This window comes from Mytilus trossulus, chromosome 9 (genome assembly GCF_036588685.1).
Source record: "Mytilus trossulus isolate FHL-02 chromosome 9, PNRI_Mtr1.1.1.hap1, whole genome shotgun sequence".
In the NCBI taxonomy this organism is placed as follows: Eukaryota; Metazoa; Mollusca; class Bivalvia; order Mytilida; family Mytilidae; genus Mytilus; species Mytilus trossulus.
In genome coordinates, this window is record NC_086381.1 from 57143137 (window position 1) to 57169163 (window position 26027).

At 30.8% G+C, this 26027-nt stretch overlaps 2 protein-coding genes and 1 long non-coding RNA gene across 4 annotated transcripts in view; 2 read left to right on the forward strand and 1 right to left on the reverse strand.

Moving 5' to 3' along the window:
• The window catches only part of LOC134683149 (keratin-associated protein 5-8-like), a 36463-nt gene extending 18574 nt beyond the window's left edge, over positions 1-17889 (forward strand). The window contains exons 2-5 of one of the 2 annotated variants that reach the window (XM_063542265.1): positions 7819-7910; positions 15460-15539; positions 16154-16202; positions 17445-17889. In XM_063542265.1, the coding sequence (XP_063398335.1) occupies positions 15488-15539; positions 16154-16202; positions 17445-17790 (447 nt within the window). In that variant the 5' untranslated portion in view covers positions 7819-7910; positions 15460-15487 and the 3' untranslated portion in view covers positions 17791-17889. Of the gene's footprint in view, positions 1-7818; positions 7911-14553; positions 14686-15459; positions 15540-16153; positions 16203-17444 lie in introns of those variants that run through there. The other variant, XM_063542264.1, reaches the window with a different exon arrangement.
• LOC134683152 (keratin-associated protein 4-4-like) lies at positions 928-4226 on the reverse strand. The gene is made up of 4 exons (XM_063542268.1): positions 4202-4226; positions 3238-3307; positions 2047-2095; positions 928-1310 (listed from the first exon to the last, which is right to left on the reverse strand). The coding sequence occupies exons 2-4, from the start codon at positions 3287-3289 to the stop codon at positions 947-949; spliced, it is 465 nt and encodes a 154-aa protein (XP_063398338.1). The 5' UTR covers positions 3290-3307; positions 4202-4226; the 3' UTR covers positions 928-946.
• A 4001-nt stretch (positions 17890-21890) lies between the features above and the next one.
• On the forward strand, positions 21891-25043 carry LOC134683153 (uncharacterized). Its single transcript, XR_010100963.1, has 4 exons — positions 21891-22018; positions 23022-23051; positions 24000-24048; positions 24983-25043. It is a non-coding gene; the product is annotated as an uncharacterized LOC134683153 (long non-coding RNA).
• The last annotated feature ends 984 nt before the right edge of the window (positions 25044-26027 follow it).

Sequence of the window (26027 nt, forward strand, 5' to 3'; positions counted from 1 at the left end):
GCACTATTGTCAAGTGAAAACAGTTTGATTATCTTCTTTCGAAACATCGACGCTCTATTTCACTATCTGAATGATTTCCAAAGAGTCAATACTGTACATTTAAGAAATAAAATCACGGAGGCCATAATTAATACTGATTTTGCCACGGTGAACCCTTATGCTAAATATTTTACCACAACCGATAGCTCCCGGAAGCTGTCTTCTTAGCTTGGAGCATAACACATTAATTTTGATATGTTATTGAATTGATTAGAGCTTTTGGAAGAATCCGTATTTGAAGATAGTAAGGCATAACACTTGACACTTCTTCATCTAACTCGACTCTGTTTAGTTTTAGTTGTGTTTTCTCAATTTTATGTTTAGTTAATGGTTTTTATTATTTGATATTTATGCAAGCAATTTTCTTGTTTAGCTCATTATACGATATGGAGTTTGCTCTTAGATTTTCGTGACCAACAGTTATGTATGCGCCTGTGCATATGACTCCTGTGCGTAGTTTTAAAATTGAAATTAAAACAGATCTCCTATTTTTAAATATTATCATTTCAAACTTTTAATGCCAACTTATTAACCTTCTTTACTATTTGTTTTGTTTTTACCATGTTTTTTTTTATTATACCAAATATTTGTCATTACTCAAGTCGACAAGTCCATAGTTACTTGGAGGTTTCGTACATTCGTTATGTCTTCCTTAATAGTGTAAACATCCCCCAAAAAACGTGTATGGTGTAATGGTTTATGGCATATGGTGCAATGGTAGATGGTGTATAGGGCTATGGTGTAAGGGGAATGGTGTGAATATATGTAAGAACAATGAACCAAAAACTCTGAAATAATAACTCAATCTCGTTTAACCTGTATTTTATTTTATACTCAACTTACATTTTAAACGTAAGTATTTAGTAGCTGTCTATCAGGCTTCCTTATTCGTATACCTTGTACGTGTTTAATTCTTCTTTGGTTGTACGCATTTTTTGTATGAACAGTTATATCCTTTACAGCAGTCATTACTTCGTTTACAAGTTCTTTGTTTACATGATTTGCAGTTTCCGGAGACGCAGCTTGAATCAATACAGCAATCACGGTTTATTTTACATGTTCTCGGGTAACATGGCTTGCAGTTTCCATAAATGCAGCTAGAATCATTACAGCAATCACGGGTATTTTTGCATTTTCGTTGATTACATGACTTGCAGGTAAGATCAACGCAGCTTAAACCAGAACAACATCTAAAATCCCAGCAATTTTCTCCCTCATTCTTACACCATTTTTTTAGTCCTGGTGGTAATGGTAAACCTCTCTTCACAAGTCTACAAGAAGAGAATGTATTGTAATATAATTAGATACATTATCATGCATGCTTTTATAGAGCTATTTACATCTGTACAATCTATGACAAATATAAGTTTAAGTAAAAACAAATATGTAAATACATATAGCAATAACAGTTTTTTGAGGTGTGCACCTAGTAAACAAATCAGTGAGCCTTTACTGGTAAAAGGAATTAATACGTATCGTTTTTTTATAGAGCTATTTACATCTGTACAATCTATGACAAGTTAAATTCAGGTTGAAAAATAAATTGTAAATACAAATAGCAATAATAGTTATTTTAGGTGTTCACCTAGTAAACAAATCAACGAGCCTTTACTGGTAAAAGAAATTAATACGTATCGATTATTATGCTGTCTCCATATGATTATTGTAAAATATCAGCTGCGAGTCACAATAAGGCACTATTGTCAAGTGAGCGCAGCGTAAAAATGCTTTATTTCGTATTGATCTTAATAAAATCCAAGGGATATGTGTTTCTCCACCGAAATATTTTCATCATTTTTTTAGATAACTTTTTGGCTAAATTAGTTTTCTTTTTTTATGTAAAAATGACTATACCGTATATACACTGCAATGTGGCATTTGTCACTAGTATTTTATGTGTGTGGGATAATTTTTCACTATAGTTTTCTTTTTATTGCTATTATAAACATATTCTTCCTAAAAACTACAGTCACACAATACAGTTCTTCAATTTGGAATGCAACTTACTTGTGGACCAGTCCATCATCCGACATCGTTTCTGCGTTTGCCATGTTTGCTGGAAGTGTAATATTTATTTAATACATTTTAGTATCGTAAAAAAAAAATGAAACCACTATATTAGGTACACAATGTGCAATTGTCCAATTACAATAATTTAACGGGTGAATAAAATTCATATCGGGTGAGGCAATATGATAAATTCCTTATTAGGACAAGTGCACACTGTGTAACGAATTTATCCTGATTTTCTTATATTACATATAATTATATTCAAATTCAACTATTGAGACAATTCTAACCAACTATTTTAGATATTTAATCTAGAACTATGAAAATGAAAAATATATTAGACTATAAAGCAACTAAAAATAAAATTCTTATTAGGGCAATGATGTAAGGGAGATAATTCCAATAGACGGACTATAAAATTGTACTCAAATTTTAAGGACAATATCAGCCTATCAAAATGCGGGAAATAACTCTCAATCAGGATAATTATGACTTTTTTTTTTAATTACACACATTTCTTTTTATATTTCATTACGTAAATATGCTGTTTTATCAAGTAAGGTAAAATAAATATTGTGTATTCATTTTAAAATAAAAGAAGATTAAAATTATTGTAGCTCTAACAACAACAAAAAACGATACTTAAACACAGCTAGGATACGACCAGTAAATAGCATTATGAATAAAGAATATCAAAAAGCAGAAAAAAGAAGGGTATGAGAGCTTGTTTTTGAGATATAAGCAATTGAAAATTTGGCGGGAAATGATTCTTTATAGAGGACAAAATATGAATAAACGTTTTAAAAAAAAAAGAACAAAAAAATTACATAACTTTTGAATGACATTACTAACTCTAATAGAAAACTAAATACAAACACAAAAGTTCTAAATATCATTACTATAATGAATTAAAGAATATTTGGTCCTTTTCTTTTGAAATGTGATTAAATCGTGTGCTTAAACGAGGAAGTAACCAATATTCATCTTACATTTGATTTTTAATTTTGTATTACAGGTAATTTTGTTATTTTGATAAGCTGGAATATACATTGGTGGCCATCTGTTGTTTTTGTGCTCTATGATCGAGTTGTTATCTCTTTGACACATTCCCATTTTCATTCTCAATTGTATAATTATTACACAATACATTGTGAAAATAAACAAATAAGGCTCTTGCTAATTATTTACCTTCAACAAACACTAACAACAGACTGGTGACTAAATAAGTGGTTAACTTCATTTGTCTTTGATTTTTTCTCTACAAGACAATACACACGTATACTCATTTTGAATTTTTTAATGTTCTCATGGTAATATTTTTTTATAAAGAATCACAGGTTTCTGTCTTTGGAATGAAAATGACGATTTAAAACAAGCTTTTTGTGGTTGGTTATTGTATTGTTATATAAGCGTTCTACGCCTTACCTGGTACACAATGCTCGCTGTCAAATTTGCCTTTTTGTCAAGTGAAATGTAGTGTGAAATGATAGATTCCAAAAAGTGGAAATTCAGATACTTTCAACATTAATGTTGACGTCTATTGACACAAGTTTTTTTTCCGGAACAGGATTATCTAAAGACTGCCGCGCTATTTAAGTTTTAATTAATCAAAATTTATATATAAGCTTATTACATAGCAACGAGGCAATATACTATATATTTTAGTATTCGCTTTGTATTCGCATTTTCTGTTGTAATTTCAGGCTACCAATTTCAATATGATATCATATACAATATACATCAGCGTATTTTTGTTATTAATGCGACGTTATTCTATATGTTTCTAGATTTTGACTTTTAAAATGAAGACATAACATATAATGGAAGACAGCAATAAAACGCATAACATAAGCATTACGAAGTGCTCTTTTAATCTTAACTATAAATGTCTATGGTATATGATTTTGAATAATGTTCTGTTAGTAATACACAATAATAAACGACACGTTAATCGGTGACACTTAGGAACACGTTTTTCAAAATTTATATGTGCTGTATATAAAAGGATCAAGTAGGAGTAGTCACGTAGCACAGTTTACATGCTGCTAAAATTCTGTTCAAGGTACTTGTGTTATGTCACATGCCTTCTTTTCGTTTTCAACCTACAAAATAGTCCTTCCATTTTAAATTAAAATTACTAACATAAACTTACACGAGCAAATGTAACTATTACTGTAATGTAGACTTCTTACTAAAACTATTTACCTTTTTCCACCTTTTATACTTGATTTTGTCTCTAATCATGCTAATGACAGTTAACATCTGTTGAACGATTGTTTTTTTGTATTCCTGTCGTGTCGTTGTACGTGCTTTCACGGCTATTTATCACACTGGGCCTAACCGGTTTTGGGTGTACAGAGTTATATCTCTTTTATAGTATATGGCTTATACGAGTGTCTCGGCTTCCTATTGAGGTATATACTGTAAAAGATGGACGAAATATACCAGAGGGATAGTCAAACAGACACATAATAGTAAATATTGTAAACAATTGGGATGTTTGATATTTAACATATAGCGTTGCATTGTTCAACGTTATATTGATATTATGTAATCATGTAAAGATGAATAGTGAACATGTGAAATTATATAAGATATATACTTCAATGAGAAGTTATTATTTTAAAACAGAATAAACGAAATCGTGATTCCCTGCATTTTTGACAAAACTGCACTTCATCTAAAGAAACGTTATTTGTTTTATCAACAGTAAATTTAGAGATCTGCCACGTGAAGCATGATCCCCCGTTTAGAGCATGTGATATCACATCGTTTTATTCGGATTGTTATTGTTTAGCATTTCTTTTTTCTATGTTGAGTTTTTTACACTGTTGTTCCTATTTTTTTTTTTTTTCGTTTTTAGTATCTTTTTTGACACGACACTTTTAATTGATTTAAACTAGAGTTTGATCTTTCGCCTCATTTTCTAAGGTAAAGTTACAACACATTCTGAAATTACTGTCAATACCAATATTATTGAAAGTGAAATAGTGATACTGTGTCATTTTGCATATAGCTGTGATACAGGCTTTTCGTCAGTAGCCTTATGAAAACATAGTACGAATCAGCAAAGTTTGTTTAAAATGTTACTTTGAAAAAGCTTCTTATCAATTGTTTTTAGTCGACAGAATTGTTATTTAAGGGGGTTCCTTACTTTAACTTTTTTCAGTTTTTCGAGCATGATCACCAGTTTGGAGCACCTCATACCACATTATTTGACATGACACTTTTAATTGATTTACACTAGAATTTTGGGCACCGCTTTTGTATCTTTCAACTTTTATAAAAGATGAAGGTACAACAAAAATGTGCAATGACTATCAATATCATGTTCATTGAAAGAGAAACAGTGTTTAAAAATTGTAGGCTTATGAAAACATATTACAAATCAGCTACTTTTAAAAGATTAGTTATAATCGGACATTACAGTTCGTACATTTTACTCCCAACGTAATATGTGATCTTACTTGTGAATCTGTTCTTCGTCCTCCATCATTTCGTCATTTGACATGTTCACTGAAAGTAAATCATAATATTTCAGTATCGTGATAATTATCTTTTCTGTAATTTTTACACCTGTATTACGATATTTCTCCACTCTCGACAGTTCGATTTTAATTATTTAAAAGGCTTGGCAAGCCTCGCGCTTTAAAAAATAAAATTCAACTGACTCGAGTGGAGAATTATCGTAATACACTTGTTGCAGTGTAGGAATCTTTATGTTATAGACATAAAAAATCGTGAAAACGAACAGATTGCAATGCTGTAATGCCAACAATGATAATAAACAGTCCATTGAGAAAATTATTCTGAGTTGGCAATGACCACTGCCATTTTTTGCAGCCTTTCATGTTGTTACATCTAGCTTTTTTATTAGCGATTTAGCAGCGTCTCCTTTTTTTCAATGATCAAATGTTATTGATAATAATTTGAATAGAAGAAATTACTGGTTAGATATTTCGGAAGCCTGAAAAAACTGTATAACAAGCTATGTTAAAAATTGTATTTCAGATTTGGTAAAGAAGTTTCAAAAGTTATATATGATTGTAACAGCGGTAATCGCATAGCTCATATAAGAATACCATGAGCTACAACATGTATTATCTTACCTCCTACATGTATATATATGATTGGTTAAAGGACTACGTGTTGTGACTATGTATATTGGGTATAGGGTGCCCTAAACAATACATGGTTAGTTAGCATAAAGGGTTAGCAACCATATGGGGTTAGTAAGGCGTTACTTCCCTTTCAAATGAATAAAGATGCTACAACATAAATAACATAAAAACAACACGGTCTTGTGTAAAAATCTGATTCAACAGACGAAGAAATTGATGATGAAAGGTTGCAGTAAGTTCATAAAACATAATTAAAGTTAAGAAGTTGGTATTATTAGCATAACGGAGTTACTTCCATTTCAAAACAAAAAAAAAGAAATCTAAAAGGATTAAACAGACGAAGAAATTGATACATGTAATGAACGATTGAAATAAATTCATAAAACGAATTTGAAGCTTTAAAAAATGTAATTGTTTGCATTTGTTTTTTGCATAGACAGATGGAAGTAGAATCTACTAAGTTTTGAAGACTTGATCACTTTAATATGCCGCTAGTCAAAATACCACATGTGAAGATAGTTGGTAAGATAAATTCGTTACACGGTGGGCTAGTAACTTAATACGATATATATGGGGTAAGTATATTCCGTATTAGGTCACTAACACACCATGTAACTAATATTATATAAGTTTGTAGTTTGCCTATACAACAACATTTCAATTTTAGATTGCAAAGTCCTTAGCAGTAACCGTCCTTTAAATTAGAAAATATTAATATAATAATTGAATTCAATGATATTTTGGATACATTGTGATAAGAAATTCATTCATGACACAAAGGCCAAAATAACTCAAGGATCATAAATAGTCTTCAAAATATACAGATGTCTACACGATTTGTGAAGCTGTTAATCGTACTTAATCTTTGAAAGTTTATATAAATATATATAAAAACATTCAAAGTAAAAAATTTTGCAAAACAAAAAATGCGAAATGCGTAAAAGAGAACAAACAAATCACAAAAATTAAGAACTTTCATATTGAAATAAAAGTTGTTCAGTCATCTGTTACAGACATACATGTGTATGTATCAAATGTTTCGAGTAACACAATTATGTATGCGCATATATTTGTAATTGTGTAGCATAATTTCATAATTTAAATAAGCTGAAAAAAAAACTATCATTTACAGCATCAGATCGTGCAAATAATCTTGCTAATTTGTTTCCCTGCAACAAACACCAACAAAAAACTTGTGACTAAAAAATAGAAACCTTCATTCTTCTTGCAGGACATTACATTTAAAAAAATGCAATTCTCATTTATTTATTTTTTTATGATAATAAGTTTTCATTTAGGTGGTACATAATACTACAGGGAGATAACTATGTAAAATCCAATTGAACATTAAAATAACGTTCAATTGTTAAGTTAACAACAATATTCTCAATAATCAAAATTAGTGCTTGAAAAAATGCTATATATCCAATGAAAATTTTAAAATGCTTGGTTAAAAGTTCTGGAAATCTCTATATTTTTGTCAAAGAGTTAAAGTTAATCTTTTGTCTAAACCGTATGATAAATAAACAAGCCAAAATAATTTAAGTCAAAGTGTTTGGTACCATCTTAAGATCCAAAGATGTTCAGTTTTTAAAAACAGAATGGTGATTCAAATTAACCTTTATTATATCAACTAGGTTTTTGGCAGGTTATCTGGGATACCAAACGTGCTGTATACAGTTGTCTCTCTCTCAAACAATTCATATGGAAAACAAGCTGATAGGCAACAAAGAAGTAAAGGTAAGATGGCAAGAGAATGAGTTCGTGTTCTACAACGTTTTGTATCGATTACTGTAATGTCTGGAACATGCATGATATATTTGCAACTGGACGTTAGGCAACCAACAATTGATCAATCGATTACAGTTCAGTTGAATCAATTTCCAGGACAAAACAATATAGTGAATGAATTGCTTTTAAATTAGATAAATGTAAAATGTCTATTAAGGTACATTTCAAAGTAACACTTTGAATTTGATATATATATATATTCTTTAAATCCTTACTTGTTAAAAAGTTTTATAATTTTCTGTCAAGTCATTTTTTTTACGGCAATACCTAATTTGCACCTTCTAGACAAACAATTGTAGCGTAGATCCTGCTTAGTAAACTTATGAGACAACCCTCTTTTTTTTATTTTGAAAAGGATTTAATCCTGTAGAAACAGAAACAAACAGGTAGAAATACGGTTGTTTGAAATTCATAGTTGAGACAAATTAAACTACAACAATTGAAAAAAAGACGCTGCTTTTGTGTTGGTCATAACCATTTTAAACTGTCACAAACTTACCAAGTAACATCACCTTTAGGCATCTGCGAATATATAGTTTATTGCACGTTCCAACTGTGGTGTTGGACGTCCTTTCTCGGTTAATGGTCCTTTACACGACTGACACATTATTATGTTTACTCCATCAATCTTAAAAGGTAAACTTCCTTCTTTATATCATTTTGTGTTAACAACATACGATTGTACCTATACATTACTATGTAAAGCATGTCCAAATATTATTAATAGAAGAAAAAAATAATTAATTGTTCCAGGATGTAACAAAATCGCTCTATTTATTTTGTTTTGAATAGGTACGACTGGAAACCCCCATGTGATATTTATAGTAATGTATGTTTTATCAAAATGTATCAGACTGGTCGTAATCGGTTTATGCCAGTAAGAGGTATATGATAAAAGTTAACTGTCGTTTCGTGTAATCTCCTGCACATAGGAAAACAACTTTTTTTTTAAATTGTCTATTTGCTTTGTTTTTGCGTAAAGAACAGTCCAAATCATCTGTCTCATATGGATTTTTTGTTTAGTTTGATAATGTGGTACAATGTATTTTGTCATGAATCATTCACTAAGCATCTTATCATAATGATTCGTGTAGAATGTCAACAGTAATTAAAACATGTGAAAGGTATTTTAATAGAAAAGGAACATGAGCAATTCGACAAGATTTTTTTTTAATAACAAATTTTCATCAATGAATATTATACATAAAAATATGCTATTCAACAAACATACATTACTATAAATATCACATGGGCGTTTCCAGTTATAAAAAATTTACACATCACGTATTCGCAAAACGTTTGCACTTACTCGCTGATTACAAGCCAGAGTTTCATTTGCATACAACAAGAAACAATATCACTGTATATCTTTCTCGCAATTATGATATCGTAAGTAGTTTCTTAACCTCTTTTACTTATACATGTTATACTTTATAACAAGAGAGACAAACGATAATAAACTGATATTCCAACTCATAAGTATAAAACACATTGACACTGGAATGCTACAAAGACGATACACGAACAAAAAAAAACAATAGTATATAAAACACATTGGCACTGGAATGATACAAAGACGATAAACGAACAAAAAAAAACAATAGTATATAAAACACATTGACACTGGAATGACACAAAGACGATAAACGAACAAAAAAAACAATAGTATATAAAACACATTGACATTGGAATGATATAAAGACGATAAACGAACAAGAAAAACAATAGTATAAAAAACACATTGACACTGGAATGATACAAAGAAGATAAACGAACAAAAAAACACAATAGTATATAAAACACATTGACACTGGAATGATACAAAGACGATAAACGAATAAAAAAACACAATAGTATGTAAAACACATTGACACTGGAATGATACAAAGACGATAAACGAATAAAAAAACACAATAGTATGTAAAACACATCGACACTGGAATGATACAAAGACGATAAACGAATAAAAAAACACAATAGTGTGTAAAACACATTGACACTGGAATGATACAAAGACGATAAACGAACAAAAAAACACAATAGTATGTAAAACACATTGACATTGGAATGATACAAAGAAGATAAACGAATAAAAAAACACAATAGTATGTAAAACACATTGACACTGGAATGATACAAAGACAATAAACGAACAAAAAAACACAATAGTATGTAAAACACATCGACACTGGAATGATACAAAGACGATAAACGAACAAAAAACCACAATAGTATGTAAAACACATCGACACTGGAATGATACAAAGACGATAAACGAACAAAAAAACACAATAGTATATAAAACACATTGACACTGGAATGATACAAAGACGATAAACGAATAAAAAAACCACAATAGTATATAAAACACATTGACACTGGAATGATACAAAGACGATAAACGAACAAGAAAAACAATAGTATATAAAACACATTGACACTGGAATGGTACAAAGACGATAAACGAACAAGAAAAACAATAGTAGATAAAACACATTGACACTGGAATGATACAAAGACGATAAACGAACAAAAAAAACAATAGTATATAAAACACATTGACACTGGAATGATACAAAGACGATAAACGAACAAAAAAAACAATAGTATATAAAACACATTGACACTGGAATGATACAAAGACGATAAACGAACAAAAAAACACAATAGTATATAAAACACATTGACACTGGAATGATACAAAGACGATAAACGAATAAAAAAACCACAATATTATATAAAACACATTGACACTGGAATGATACAAAGACGATAAACGAATAAAAAAACCACAATATTATATAAAACACATTGACACTGGAATGATACAAAGACGATAAACGAACAAAAAAAACAATAGTATATAAAACACATTGACACTGGAATGATACAAAGAAGATAAACGAACAAAAAAACACAATAGTATATAAAACACATTGACACTGGAATGATACAAAGACGATAAACGAATAAAAAAACACAATAGTATGTAAAACACATTGACACTGGAATGATACAAAGACGATAAACGAATAAAAAAACACAATAGTATGTAAAACACATTGACACTGGAATGATACAAAGACGATAAACGAACAAAAAAACACAATAGTATGTAAAACACATTGACACTGGAATGATACAAAGACGATAAACGAATAAAAAAACACAATAGTATGTAAAACACATTGACACTGGAATGATACAAAGACGATAAACGAACAAAAAACACAATAGTATGTAAAACACATTGACACTGGAATGATACAAAGACGATAAACGAATAAAAAAACACAATAGTATATAAAACACATTGACACTGGAATGATACAAAGAAGATAAACGAACAAAAAAACACAATAGTATATAAAACACATTGACACTGGAATGATACAAAGACGATAAACGAATAAAAAAACACAATAGTATGTAAAACACATTGACACTGGAATGATACAAAGAAGATAAACGAATAAAAAAACACAATAGTATGTAAAACACATTGACACTGGAATGACACAAAGACGATAAACGAACAAAAAAACACAATAGTATATAAAACACATTGACACTGGAATGATACAAAGACGATAAACGAATAAAAAAACCACAATATTATATAAAACACATTGACACTGGAATGATACAAAGACGATAAACGAACAAAAAAAACAATAGTATATAAAACACATTGACACTGGAATGATACAAAGACGATAAACGAACAAAAAAACACAATAGTATATAAAACACATTGACACTGGAATGATACAAAGACGATAAACGAATAAAAAAACCACACTATTATATAAAACACATTGACACTGGAATGATACAAAGACGATAAACGAACAAAAAAAACAATAGTATATAAAACACATTGACACTGGAATGATACAAAGACGATAAACGAACAAAAAAACACAATAGTATATAAAACACATTGACACTGGAATGATACAAAGACGATAAACGAACAAAAAAACACAATAGTATGTAAAACACATAGACACTGGAATGATACAAAGAAGATAAACGAATAAAAAAACCACAATAGTATATAAAACACATTGACACTGGAATGATACAAAGACGATAAACGAATAAAAAACCACAATAGTATATAAAACACATTGACACTGGAATGATACAAAGACGATAAACGAATAAAAAAACCACAATAGTATATAAAACACATTGACACTGGAATGATACAAAGACGATAAACGAATGAAAAAACCACAATAGTATATAAAACACAGCATTCGATATCATATATTGGGCAACACGAAACAAACAACAAAACGGATTTACCTTACCTTGTAGGGTTATAACATTATGTAACATATACCGTCGTCATAAGGTGGTGCAGAAATTGCGAAATTGTAAATGTTGCTGTTTTCACTTGATGAAGTGCAACATGGTTCAACATTCTGCAAGTGCATTTTCGTATGTGTTATCTTAAAGAGAGAACTTCAACTTCTATTGTGATTTATTTGCTTAACCGTTTCAGATTTCGATTTCCGATTTAGCACCGTTCCTTAAAATTACGCTATCATATAGGTCATTTTATTATCATATAATGATAAAGAGATTAACTGAATAAAAAATAAGTTTCACAAAGTTAATTTTACTACCTAGTCAAAACTATAATAAATACATATTATACCGATGTCCATTACCGATTTGTTATTACGAGTGAATAGCAATATGTCGACTTTAAAAGATAACTTCCAAAAATTTCTCAATAAACTGTTACACAAGAAGTCACTGGCAAGGAACATATTTTATTTCAGTTGTTTTGTGAATATCGTGTACTGTAGTCGTATTACGCAGGATATTTGAAATCTAGACCTTCATTAACACCGTAGGCACATCAGAATAACCCAAAACCTCGGCATTACTGCACGCAGCTGCAAGCAGGGCTATCTTTTCACTTGCAAACACAAGGTGTAACTGAAAAGGATTGTGCACAACCATGACATGCAAATGCGAAAAAGTTTTGTTACCGTGTGGAAGTAAATGTCGTCATAAGCCAACATGCAAGAATGAAATAAGCGATGACAATTAATTTTGGCATTGATATTCAATTTTAACGTAGCCTTTAAATTTATACATTGTCATGTAACCATCGTTGTTTTTTTAGATAAAGTTTATTGTATTATTGAAACGTTTGTAATGCATATTTGAAAAAAATATCTATATGGTCAAAATACTCATATGGTCCAGCCCGTTAATAACCATACGAGTATATACTCATATGGTCCGACCATACGCGTACGGTCGGACCATATAATTATACATGTACGCATATGGTCCAAATACTCAGATGGTCCGGGACATGTACACAGTTGTCATATTACAATTTGATACAGGTGTATGTATATGTTATTCTGTAGAATGAATTTGCATACAGCTGAACTCTTTTTGCTGGTTTCGAAACAAAGCCAACTAACAGATATACATTTCTTCCTTTCATGACTTATTCAAAAATATATCAAACGGACCGTTATTTCGATATTTGACATATGCACGATATCAAGTAATGTATCTTATTGTCGACCGTGATAATTTTTACAATAAAACATAAGAGGAATGTCGATTGTTCTCGTGGTCAAAACACCATCCACACACTATATTTATAGATAATCGTTGATCATCTCAACGAGATTGATTTTCTCGCTTGAGCCAGTAATGCAAAATGTGAAAAGCAATCGATTTGAGATGACCAATGCTAATCTGTTTATCGCTATTTTACCTATGACGACGTTGTTAAGTTCATGTCAATTTCATTAGCAACGCCACGTCCGTCCTTAGTTTCTCGCGATAATTTTCCATCTCAAGCAAGTAGCATGATATGGAAAGTTATCACAAAAAAGATCAAAGGAAAAATGCACAAAATAGCGATAATAACATTTTATGTAAAACGTTCTGAGTTCTGATGGAATTTTATCAGCCAGCAATGCATTTGATAATCTAAACTTAACGAAACTGCAAACACATTTTAACCGTGTCTAAAAGTGATAAAGCGTGCTCAGATTTCTCAGCGACTACGTGGGGACCCAACACGTTTTAGGCAATGTTTGATTCACAAATATAATACAAAAATCATATAAGACGTCAATTGACATTTTCCCTACCACGGTTCATTGAAGCTTTATTGGTGACAATCTTGTGCATGAAAATGTTTCACAACAGTTTGTTTAAACAGGACATTTTCTATATAGTTTATTTTGTTATAAACTTTCGAAACCGAAGCCTTTTTGTTGCTTTTGTGAAAGTTACGATTTAAAATCGTGGACATCTTCTATTTAGTATAAAGTGAGTATTTCGGAAAATGATACACAGGCTATTTAATATAAATATGTTCACATCATACCAGAATATCAAACCTAGACATTAATTTTAGTCCGTTGATATAGAAAATATAGAATTTTTATTTGTTTAAAGGTAAAAATTATTAAAATAATCAACTGAATTTCTACGGTTTTTTTCTAGGTGAAGGGAGTTTACCTCAATTTAACATAATTAACATAGCACTTTATCATTGTCCTAATTATGTTTTTTTTTTGGTTTTCGTGGACTTAAACCTGTTCGGACCAGTTTTATAAATTATCGCGAAAGGACGTACAACGACGCAGTATATGTTATCATTAGCGTCAAAATCGAGTATAAAAGCTGAAAAAAAATATATTAAGTTAAAAAGTCTACAAAATTTGCTCATGTAAGTACAATTATTGCAATTATAAATACAGAATTTAAGGAAGATATGTTGTTCAAAGCGATAATATGTAACTAAATTTGATTTTTAACACTTATATAATCTTAACAGCTCCCTAAAGTATGTGCAAGATGACAACATTTGCAGTGTTTCAGGCAATTTTTGAATTTATCCACTGCGATAACTTAAGTACTGTTCAGACATTTCCCTTGCAGTTGATACATTTTTGTAAGTCTGATAATCGACTGAAATGCTAAACTTGTCTGAATCATTCATTGCTCATACTGATTGTTTATATACTTCGCAAATCATTGTGACATTTTCAGACTAGAATTCATTAACTCGTTTACTTTTATAAAGAAGTATGTGACGCTGACAATTAGGTTCATAAAAAATGATTCTAAGGAGCAAATGGTAAATTTTCAAAAGAATTGAAAATGAAGGATCTAAAAAAACAAATATATCAAGTACATGTTGCTTAATCAAAATAATTTTAAAATTAGTGTTAAATTTACATAATGTCATAGAAATTAACTCACTATATATTTGAACTTTGTCCTGGAAATAGATTTACCTGCAAAGGTATAGGTAGTTGGCATATGCAAATCGCTAGAGTATAAAAATAATTATCCTTTTTGAAATTTAATACTCCTGTAACAATTTGAAACTAACTTGTTTGAAATCATCATTACCATTTAAAAAACTGCAACAACCGGTTCTTTATAACGAATTGTTATCATTGCAAATAAATAAATAAAAACTATGTTTACTTTGTAGTGTCTTGCATAGAAAAGAAACAAGAAGAATGAAGATGTCTATTTGTTTAGTTGCCAGTCTGTTGTTAGTGTTTGTTGGAGGTAAATATTTTAACATGACGCTTATTTCTTGATTTCCGAAATTTGATAATGTAAATGCGATTTATTTGTGCTAATAAAAATTGTAAAATTATGCTACAACATTTTTTTGGACAATTAAAGATACGGAATGAATAAAAAAAAAAATTTAACAAATAACCTGTCAGTAGAAATGGACAAAAGATATTTATTTTTTAACATTTATAATACTATTTATACATTGTGTGTTATAATAGGTATTTTAATATGTGCGTAATGTCGTGTTAATGATATGTACGTGTATTTCCTCTTTGCTTTTCTCTACGTTATTTTCCCTCCTTGTGAATTTGTAAGTCATGCACACTATGTTGACTACGAAGTGATGATGGTTTGAGAATGTTAATCTTTGAATGTTTCTACATATATTTTCTTTTTAACTTTTGTTAATTGGGTACGATTCAGAAATGTATGATCCGTATAGAAACGTGTATATGTTCATCAATATACTGTTCGGGTTTTTTTTTGCATTTGTGTCGTATATAGCGGGGTGTGTGTACGCTTTGACTATTTTCTAGGTGTGTTTCAAAAAAATATATAATAATTACGATGCTGAAATATAAAAATTACTTTACTTCCAGCATCCATGGCTAATGACGAAATGATGGAGGATAATGAGCTGGCCAACCAGTAAGTTGGATTTTTTATTTTTTTTTTAAGTTTGAATTTAAATCTACAATTGTATCGTTTTGGTTGAGTCTGAGTTTGAATAATCTAGTAAAAACAATATTTCGAAAAACCGTATGAGACAATAGGTTTTATGGTATAATTTTAGGAAATCAAAACAAAAATAGTGTGTAAACCGACTTGTTTTCTTGCTTCAAATAGAAAACAAATATCTGTTTTGCATCTCTTTCTTTAAGATTTTTTTCCCATTATGTGACTGAGTAGGAAGATATTATTCCAACACAAAAAAGTATTCCATATTTGTTAAAACAATCTGAGTAATGTAGATCATGCAGTAAATCACTTATTTTTCGTTGGTAAAAAAAAACAGTGTTTGCTCGTATTTCTAAACCGTACCTTGACCTTAAGAAGTTTACTTCTACCTCATTTAGTTTATGATGTAGAGTTATCTCATCTATAATCTATATATAATTATTTGTACACATTAATTGCATATTCTCTTAAGAACTAGAACGATTATGTACTGCCGTTTTGCAAGATGGCATAATACATGCATCTTCTCAAAACAAATGAAAAAAAAGTTTGCGTCGTTTTTGTAAGTGACTCATTGGCACTACCCTAAAGTTGTATTAAACGCTGCAATGGATAACAAATATTTGACACAGTGATTGTCTTTAAACTCAACATGCTCACAGACAACATGTAATATGTATAATAAGTGTAATTAGATAAGTCTTCGTTTTTTGGAATAAAAAATGAACATCATATATAATAACTGTTCATAAATAATTAAACAAATAGTTAAACTCCGAATATGTATTTAACTACCATATACCAACAGTTAAAAACAAGACACATCCTTCGATGTAAGATTGGAATTGTTATAAATTTCTAACGAGAGAAAATCTCAAAGTATTGTTTAGACTTGTTGGTGATATATTTCTTCTTAAAAGAGGAACGAAGGTTATCATAGAGACATTCAAACTCATAGATCAAATATAAAACTGAAAACGCCATGGCTAAAAAATAAAAAAAGACAAACACAACATAGAAAACTAAAGACTAAGTAACACGAACCACACTAAAAATTTATGTGATCTAAGGTGCTCCATATTGGTAAGCAGATCTTTACTTTTTTTTAAGTTATTCTTGACACACCTTGTACAGATGATAGGCGCTCTCAATTCTATATACATGATAATATATATTTCATATGATAACATTCTAACACTTTTCTTCTTACAGTCTTGTGAAAAGAAGTGTAATACCATCACCACCTTGTGCAAATGATGGAGCTAACTGTAGGAAAAATGCATGCTGTCCTGGTTCAACCTGTGTTTATGGCAACTGCAAGTCATGTAACCCAAGAAAATGCAAAAAAGCTCGTGACTGCTGTGATCAATCTAGCTGCGTTTACGGAAACTGCAAATCATGTAACCCAAGAAAATGCAAAAAGACCCGTGATTGCTGTGGTGATTCAAGCTGCGTCTATGGAAACTGTACGTCATGTAGAGCAAGAACCTGTAAAGGAAAAAACGACTGCTGTAAAGGATATACATGTTCATACAAGAAATGCGTAAAGAAGGATTAAGCGTGTACCAGGTACACGAATAGGGACGTTTGAAGCGATAGACTTTCATTACATACTTATGTCTATAATGTAAAAAATAAAATATAGGTAAATAGAAGATCATGATTATTTATTTTTTATAGCATTTGATTTATTTTTCTTACATATATATACAACTCGTCTAAACATCAACCCAACAATGTTAGATCTGTAAATTTGCTTACGCAAATTTTTGGTTCTTCCCTCGCCGGGATTCGAACCAATGCTACTGAGATATCGTGACACCAAATCGCCTGCACTGTAGCCGTCCCGCTAGACCACACGACCTACTGGGCTCTCAAAAAAAGAGCTTTCGGTGGGCATGTGTTACCTTTCCACGTCAGTTTTAATCTAGCGGCGTACTACAGTACATGATATATAAGGCATGAAGATGTTATTGTTACAGATCAGCTAAATTATCTATAGTAAAGGATCCTACAAATTAATGTAAGATACAGTCACAGAAAATAATTATATTCATAAGTACGTCTGAGTCAGTGACAACCCTACAACAGATGTATCCATCGGATCGACATAAATGATGGTGATACATGGCTGTGTACATAATGTAAATACAACTCGTCTAAACATCAACTCAACAATGTTAGATCAAATTTTTTGTTCTTCCCTCGCCGGGATTCGAACCCATGCTACTGTGATATCGTGACACCAAAAAAGAGCTCTCGGTGGGCATGTGTTACCTTTCCACGTCAGTTTTAATCTAGCGGCGTACTACAGTACATGATATATAAGGCATGAAGATATATAACAAGGCAAAAAGGGTACAACATCACCATTAAATAACTATAAAATGAACAAATATTAGATATTTCGGATAACAGATATCCTTCTTCAATAATTTTCAGTTTAAATTTATTGACATGATTCATTTGACAATAGCTAATATTTGTTCATTTTATAGTTATTTAATGGTGATGTTGTACCCTTTTTGACTTGTTATATATTATATTTTGTAGTGTACAGAATCATATTACATGATCCATCGCCCTGTAAGATTAATCGTTGACTATTTATTCAGTCATTTTATATATATATATATATATATATATAGTGCAGGCGATTTGGTGTCACGATATCTCAGTAGCATGGGTTCGAATCCCGGCGAGGGAAGAACATAAAATTTGCGAAAGCAAATTTACAGATCTAGCATTGTTGGGTTTATTTTTAGACGAGTTGTAAATACATAATGTACACACCATCACTGCTGGTGATCCGATGGATAAATCTGTTGTAGAGTTGTCACTGACTCAGACGTACTTATAAATATAATTATTTTCTGTGACTGTATCTTACATTTATTTGTGGGATCCTTTACTATAGATAATTTAGCTGATCTGTTAAAATAACATATCCATGCCTTATATATCATGTACTGTAGTACGACGCTAAACTGACGTGGAAAGGTAACACATGGCCACCGAAAGCTTCATTTTTTTGAAGCCCAGGTGGTCGTGTGGTCTAGCGGGACGGCTACAGTGCAGGCGATTTGGTGTCACGATATCTCAGTAGCATGGGTTCGAATCCCGGCGAGGGAAGAACAAAAAATTTCCGAAAGCAAATTTACAGATCTAACATTGTTGGGTTGATTTTTAGACGAGTTGTATATATATACATATTTATATATATCGATCTCTAACATCACTGAAGAGACATTTATTGTCGAAATCCGGATATGGTGTACTAAAGAAATAATGACACCGAATGTTTGTGGCACAACATCCTGTCCACAAGTTAACATTTTTTTTTTCTTTTTTCTGTGACGTATTAAATTTATATTAAGATCCATTTTGTTACATCTTGTGATCAATTTAATTTGGCAATCGCCAATGGCAGTCAGCAGGGTTAAAGGACATCAGTTGTTCGACCTGTTAGTCAAATGCGTTTTGTTTCAATATACTTTTTCACTCTTTTGGTCTTTTGGAAAATTTTGTTTGTGCTGTTTTTAGACCCTTCTACAACGAAATTTGTTTGACATGCACACGTATAAAAATTGCGGTTTTTATCCAACGCAGTCATAGGTTTGAACGTAGTTTTCAATTTAGACTCGTATATATTTATATATAGATCTAACATTGTTGGGTTGATGTTTAGACGAGTTTTTTATATATATATATATACATGAACTAGATGTTCATTAGTTGTCATTTGTTGAAGTGGTTTACAAGTGTTTCTCGTTTCTCGTTTTTTGTATAGATTAGATCATTGGTTTTCCTGTTTGAATAGTTTTACACTAGTCATTTTATGGTCCTTTAAAGCTTGCTGTTCGGTGTGAGCCAAGACTAACGATCGACATTAAATTCAAATATAAGGGCCCATGTGAAAATTATCGACAACTCTTTGACTTGCATGAAAAATGTCTTGATTGATAACAACACAACACAAATCGAAAGAAGAAAGGCATTCAGTAAGTATTAAAATGTAGGATCGATAGAAATAAAAATGAGAGATATACTAAGATATGGAATGTAAAAATAACACAAAGGAGAATAAAGAAGGCAAGCGTCAATAACTGTATTATACCACATGATGTTCAAATAGGATCAAACTGCAGACCGTTTACTTATTAGCTATTCATGAATGTGACACGCCCGCCAAAACATAAAAGAATTCAAACCATCAAATGAAAACGAAATAAGAGAAAAATGAATAAACACCAAAAACTCAAAAGAATAATTAGAAATATGTTATGAATATCACCGTTTAGTTTGCATTGAAGGACAAAACAAAATTTAGAAAGTAATTATTTAATATTTGTCTTCCGAAATCAATGTAACATGTAACATAATTTGACAAATCCTATCATATCACCAAATATGCTCTTCTTGTTGTCGTGTCCCTCGCGGAAACCGTCAAAGAAAACACATTTAAATTTGTATATATATATTGAGTTACTTAGTTATTGTCTTTATTTGTTTTTGTTGTCGTTATATGTCACAAACTGTAAAGTTTATATGGCAATAAAACTTTGAATTGAATTGAATTGAAAAAATATATTCTTCAAACTATTAATTATTTCCTCTGGACTGCCTGTTTCAGTCGAACCGAAGATATCCAATTGCATGTTATTATTAGGTCTATAAGTCAATGTTGGTGTGCCGTTGTGTGGTTACCAATAATTAATGGATCAATAAATATTATGATGGTTTAGAAATTAATCGGCAACATTTACATCCACTGTTATTTATGTATGATATGTCAAAACAAACATTGTTTATTTATAAGCTGTATTCAGAAGCGTATCGATATTCAGAATGTTTTACTAATGGTACGCTTTACATCTCACATCTTATCCTATATAGTGTGTTTTAAAACATGCATTATTTTGTCTACGGCAGTACACAAATAAAACACATAGGTACTGTTTATGATTTTAAATAATGTTGCTAAGATAATTTTATATACGAATTAGACTATTTATCGGATTTGTTATTACATAACCAACACGACGGGTGCCACATGTGGAGCAGGATCTGCTTACCCTTCCGGAGCACATAAGATCGCCCCTAGTTTGGTGGGGTTCATGTTGCTTATTCTTTAGTTTTCTATGTTGTGTCATGTGTACTTTGTTTGTCTGTTTGTCTTTTTTCATTTTTAGCAATGGCGTTGTCAGTTGATTTTCGATTTATGAGTTTGACTGTCCCTCTGGTATCTTTTGTCCCTCTTTTATATGTGAACACTGTACTGAACAACTGAGAGACACAAAATAATAAATGAAATTGCAAAGTCTTGCTATGGCAATGTTTTCAGAATAAGTCAAAGTTCAGGTCGAGACATACATTTAAACAAGATAATATATAACAAACATTGTAAAATGTTATCTATATGAATTTGTTTGCCAATGCTTTGAATTATAAAGCAATTTTTTTTTTACTGCATGACTGTTTAATCATTTCTGGAGCTAATGATATATATTTATGACAAAAAAATGCTTACGTCCAAATGCATGTTGTAAACAAATTTGTATATGAAGAATGACAAGTACCCTTTTATCAACGAAATAACATTATAATTTGTTATTTGTGTAAAGAAACATTTATCGTTGAGGGCAAACATGCACAAAGTCATATGTTGCATAAACTATGTGGTAGCAGATGTTGAATATCATGTCTGTCAAATCGAGTATAAACACTTGAAGTTAGAGGATATCTAATTGGAAGACATTAATACAGTAATTTTTCCATTTCCAAATGTAAGTTTATTTTCAGTATTTATTTGATAATAATAATTCTATATGTGTTAATCAATAATTCGTTCATATTTTTCTGGTAAAGATGAATCAATATAAAAAATAAAAATCAAGTAATGCATTTTTATTAAATTTACGAAAATATAAACGAATTGATGAAGTGTAACTAATATTACTGGAGTCATTCGCTTTAGAACAAAAATCCGATTCTTTTTCGATGAAATATTTGAATCACACAGTGAAACCTAAACATCTAAAGTATCCTCCTGTATTTGACCTCAATAGAAACGGCCACATCGAATAACTTGATATATACAGTAGTTTAAATCGGGATCAACTTCTGATACTTTTTAATGTCCACAGAAGCAATTAAAGTTGAGTACAAACAACGAAATGTGTAGACTAGTTTCAAAAGTTTGAAATTAACGGATATAAGTACAATAAAATCATAGGTAATGGTATGCAAGTTGGCTTCATGAAGTTTAGATCTTATCACTAAACTTCAATGTTTAATCACTCCCACTTTTGTCATGGTCATGAAATTTGCTCGATTGCAAAGGTATCCGTGATTGACATACACAACATACAAAAACAAACAAGTTTAGGACACCATGTTTCTTCTACAACTTACTCTACATGTTTCCTTGATTGAAATGCAGCTTTTCAAAACAATCACTGTATGTCAGTTACAATGTTTAAGACCAGTATGTGTTGATAAAACAATCCATAACAAAAATTCAAAACAGAAACTTGTTCAGAACCGTAATTATCGAAACGAAGATGAGGTATGAGACAACTCTCTAATATGGACCAAATGACACAGAAATTACCACCTATAGGTCACCATACGGCCTTCAAAAATGAACAAAGCCAATACCACATAGTCAGCTTTAAAAGGACTCGAAATGACGATTGTAAATCTAAAATAAACTCAATGTTTGATTCTTTTTAACTTTAAATTTCTTTTGAGAAAAACAAATTTTCAAACTTAATGTTATATTTGTAGTGTGCTGCAGAAAAGAGATACAAGAAGAATGTATGTTTCTATCTGTTTAGTATCATGTCTGTTATTAATGTTCGTGGGAGGTAATTAACTAATCCGAATTTTTTTTGGGTTAATATTCACAATTTGATGCATCAATTAATCTCATCGAAATTATGATTAAGTTTGTAATCGCTAGACGCTCATTTCGCCCACAAATTACTCACCAGTAGCACCCGAATCAACAAGTGAAGAACGCAAAATAAAGTACAAAGTTGAAGAGCAGTGAAAAACCCACATTCGAACGGTTTTGTCAAATATAGACAAGGTTATCAAGATGCTAAGTATTTTAATTACTTTTAACAATGAATAAACCTTTGTGTGAGCATGTACATCATACGTGTGTATTTTTGATAAATCGTCTCAACAGGGAAGTGAATACTACTGGACAAATGCGAGTTTCTTTCCTGTTTCCTAATACAAAAAATAAACCATATATGTCGAATTGTCCTATCCTCGAAACACGCTCTCGTACATATATATCGTTATGATATAGGCAGAGGCATGGATGAATAGACTACAATAACCACCTACCTGAAATTAATTGGGTATCATTACACATCTGTAATTAAAGTTTCGAATTTCAGCGTGACAGTCATTTTCACCTGATTAAACCTCTCTTCTAAATGAAACACAGTATGTGATGTCAGAAATAAACCTGTCTGAAATCTAAAAAAAAAAAATTTGTAATATCAAAAGAATAAGATATGAATATTGAAAAACTGACAATGCAGGTTATAACACGGAAAGACGGCTAAAAAAACAAAATAACTTCGGTGTAGTATTAATTGCAAATTAAAATAATTTCAAATACAAATGGTTTTTACTTGTAATAAAATCATAACAGAGGAGTGTATGTTAACTTTCAATATTTGCAATGCATATTTCTTAGAAAGATATTTGTTGCGATACCAAAAATATTACAAAAATATTTACTTCCAGCAAATATGGGAAATGAAGAAATAATGCAGTTTAAGGAGTTGATCCATGAGTAAGTTGGTTTTAATATTTAAGGACTGGTATACTTGTTATACCAATTTTAAACGATATACATTTTCTAATAACAAATAAATGACCCATTAGCCATTATTGTATTTATGATTCTATAAGGTCGAAAGACAGGATTAAATACACTCTATTGATGAACGACATATTGAGAGTAATTGATCGCACACAGAAAATAATAAGAAATTCAACACTGAACTGTATTTATTTAAAACAATAAAACTTCACAGAAATTGTTTGATTGATACATATAACATGCATAAACGACAAAACGACAGTAAAACAAAATAGATGATAACACACAGAATCATTGGAGTTTAATTGGATAAAAAGACGTATCCTGAATTGCTTAACAATTTAGTGTCCGATTACATATGCATTACCGGTTAACATTACCGTACTAAGTAAATGATTTTCTAATACATATTAGTTTCCAATGAAAAAAGCATAATGTTTAAAGAATTTCCAGGTAGACATATGTATGAACTAAAGAACCCGCTGTTGCTCTCTAAACTCATGGACCAAGTGTATGCTGCTTAATGTGTGTCAAGATCTCTAATCAGTAAATTTCACGCACAAACTTTACATTTGATGATTACAGTGCATATGTGTATTTGGTCACATATCTCCAACATCAATTTGAAATTCAAAACATTTATCTAATCACCACATAATGGTATACAAATAAAGCCACATGATCAGATATTAGGAAGAAATTACTGATCATAAGTTATAACGAGGTTTAATCATGAATCATAGTAATGTGTATAAAACAGCAAACTGAGTTGCTGGTGCAATATTTTTTTATTTACATCATGTTAAACTTGTACAATTATGTATAGATGTAATTCTCTCTATGAGAAGCTTTATGATAAAAGATATATTTACGACCATTCATGTTTACATTTCTCTTTTTTTAGCCGTTTGAAAAGAGCTGCACCATGTGGGAATTACCACGATAAATGCCAGCATGATCGTCCGTGCTGTAAAAGCTATCACTGCGTTAAAGGAACATGCCTCCCTCTTTGTTATGCGCAACCTTGTAAACAGTTCATGGACTGCTGTAGAAATCATACATGCAGAAAAGGATTTTGCATTCCTAGAAATTGTATTGAAGTAGTGTGTTAACAAAAATGTGACTGCTGTCAAATTAAGAACTGCTTTTGTTTTAAATCTAGCCGTTGAATAAGTTAAATCCAGATTAAGTACATGTATCAGCCAGTATATAGCTACTGACGTTAATACTTTTATGAATGGGTAACCTGTGTAAAACCTAAAAAGTAAATGTCAACTCAAAACGTTTTATTTTGAGGTTCTTTATTGAACAGATGTGCATAGGTATGGACGCATGAATATATATTATCGTTCCTTTTTGTAATCCATGCCACTACATTTGTAACTCGGTCATTAAATTACTTGCAATAATCAATGACGTGAGTGTGACAAATATTGATTAACCACATGCTTCTTACAGTTAATACGATTACAGCACACAATTTAGCGGGGTTATATATGTTTGTTAGCGCTCAACCGTCACATGAACATATTACTGTTTACTGTTTACTCATAGGTTTATATATATAGCACACAATTTGTTACTCTCAACAGCAGGAACGATAACGATGACCGATAAGTCTAAGAAGTCCAACTACTGTATCACAAACCTGTCGATATTATAGTTGTGAGTTCGCATGTAAAATAGGAGGTGTGCATGTTTGAAGCATAACACCTATTATGATGTTGTAGCTTCAATAAAGTTTCTATGTTGTGACAGTACTGTATAATTGCCCGATGTTTTACATAATTCGAATTTTGTATGATTACATGACACCATTTTCAGTTTATGCTCAAACAGTTATAAGCGTTTGAAGAATCGAGTGATCAAATTGTTTCTAAATATCATGTAGTCGTACAAAAATGTGGAAAGACCTTTTCTAAAACTACTTAGAATCTTTCTACTTTCGT

What these genes read in the sequence shown, in the direction of transcription:
- LOC134683152 (XM_063542268.1), bottom strand. Translation starts at nt 3,289, where the DNA reads ATGAAGTTAACCACTTATTTAGTCACCAGTCTGTTGTTAGTGTTTGTT. An exon ending in GTTGTTAGTGTTTGTTGAAG is followed by an intron (nt 2,096 to 3,237) that starts GTAAATAATTAG and finishes TTACACTTCCAG; the next exon opens with CAAACATGGCAAACGCAGAA. An exon ending in GATGATGGACTGGTCCACAA is followed by an intron (nt 1,311 to 2,046) that starts GTAAGTTGCATT and finishes CTCTTCTTGTAG; the next exon opens with ACTTGTGAAGAGAGGTTTAC.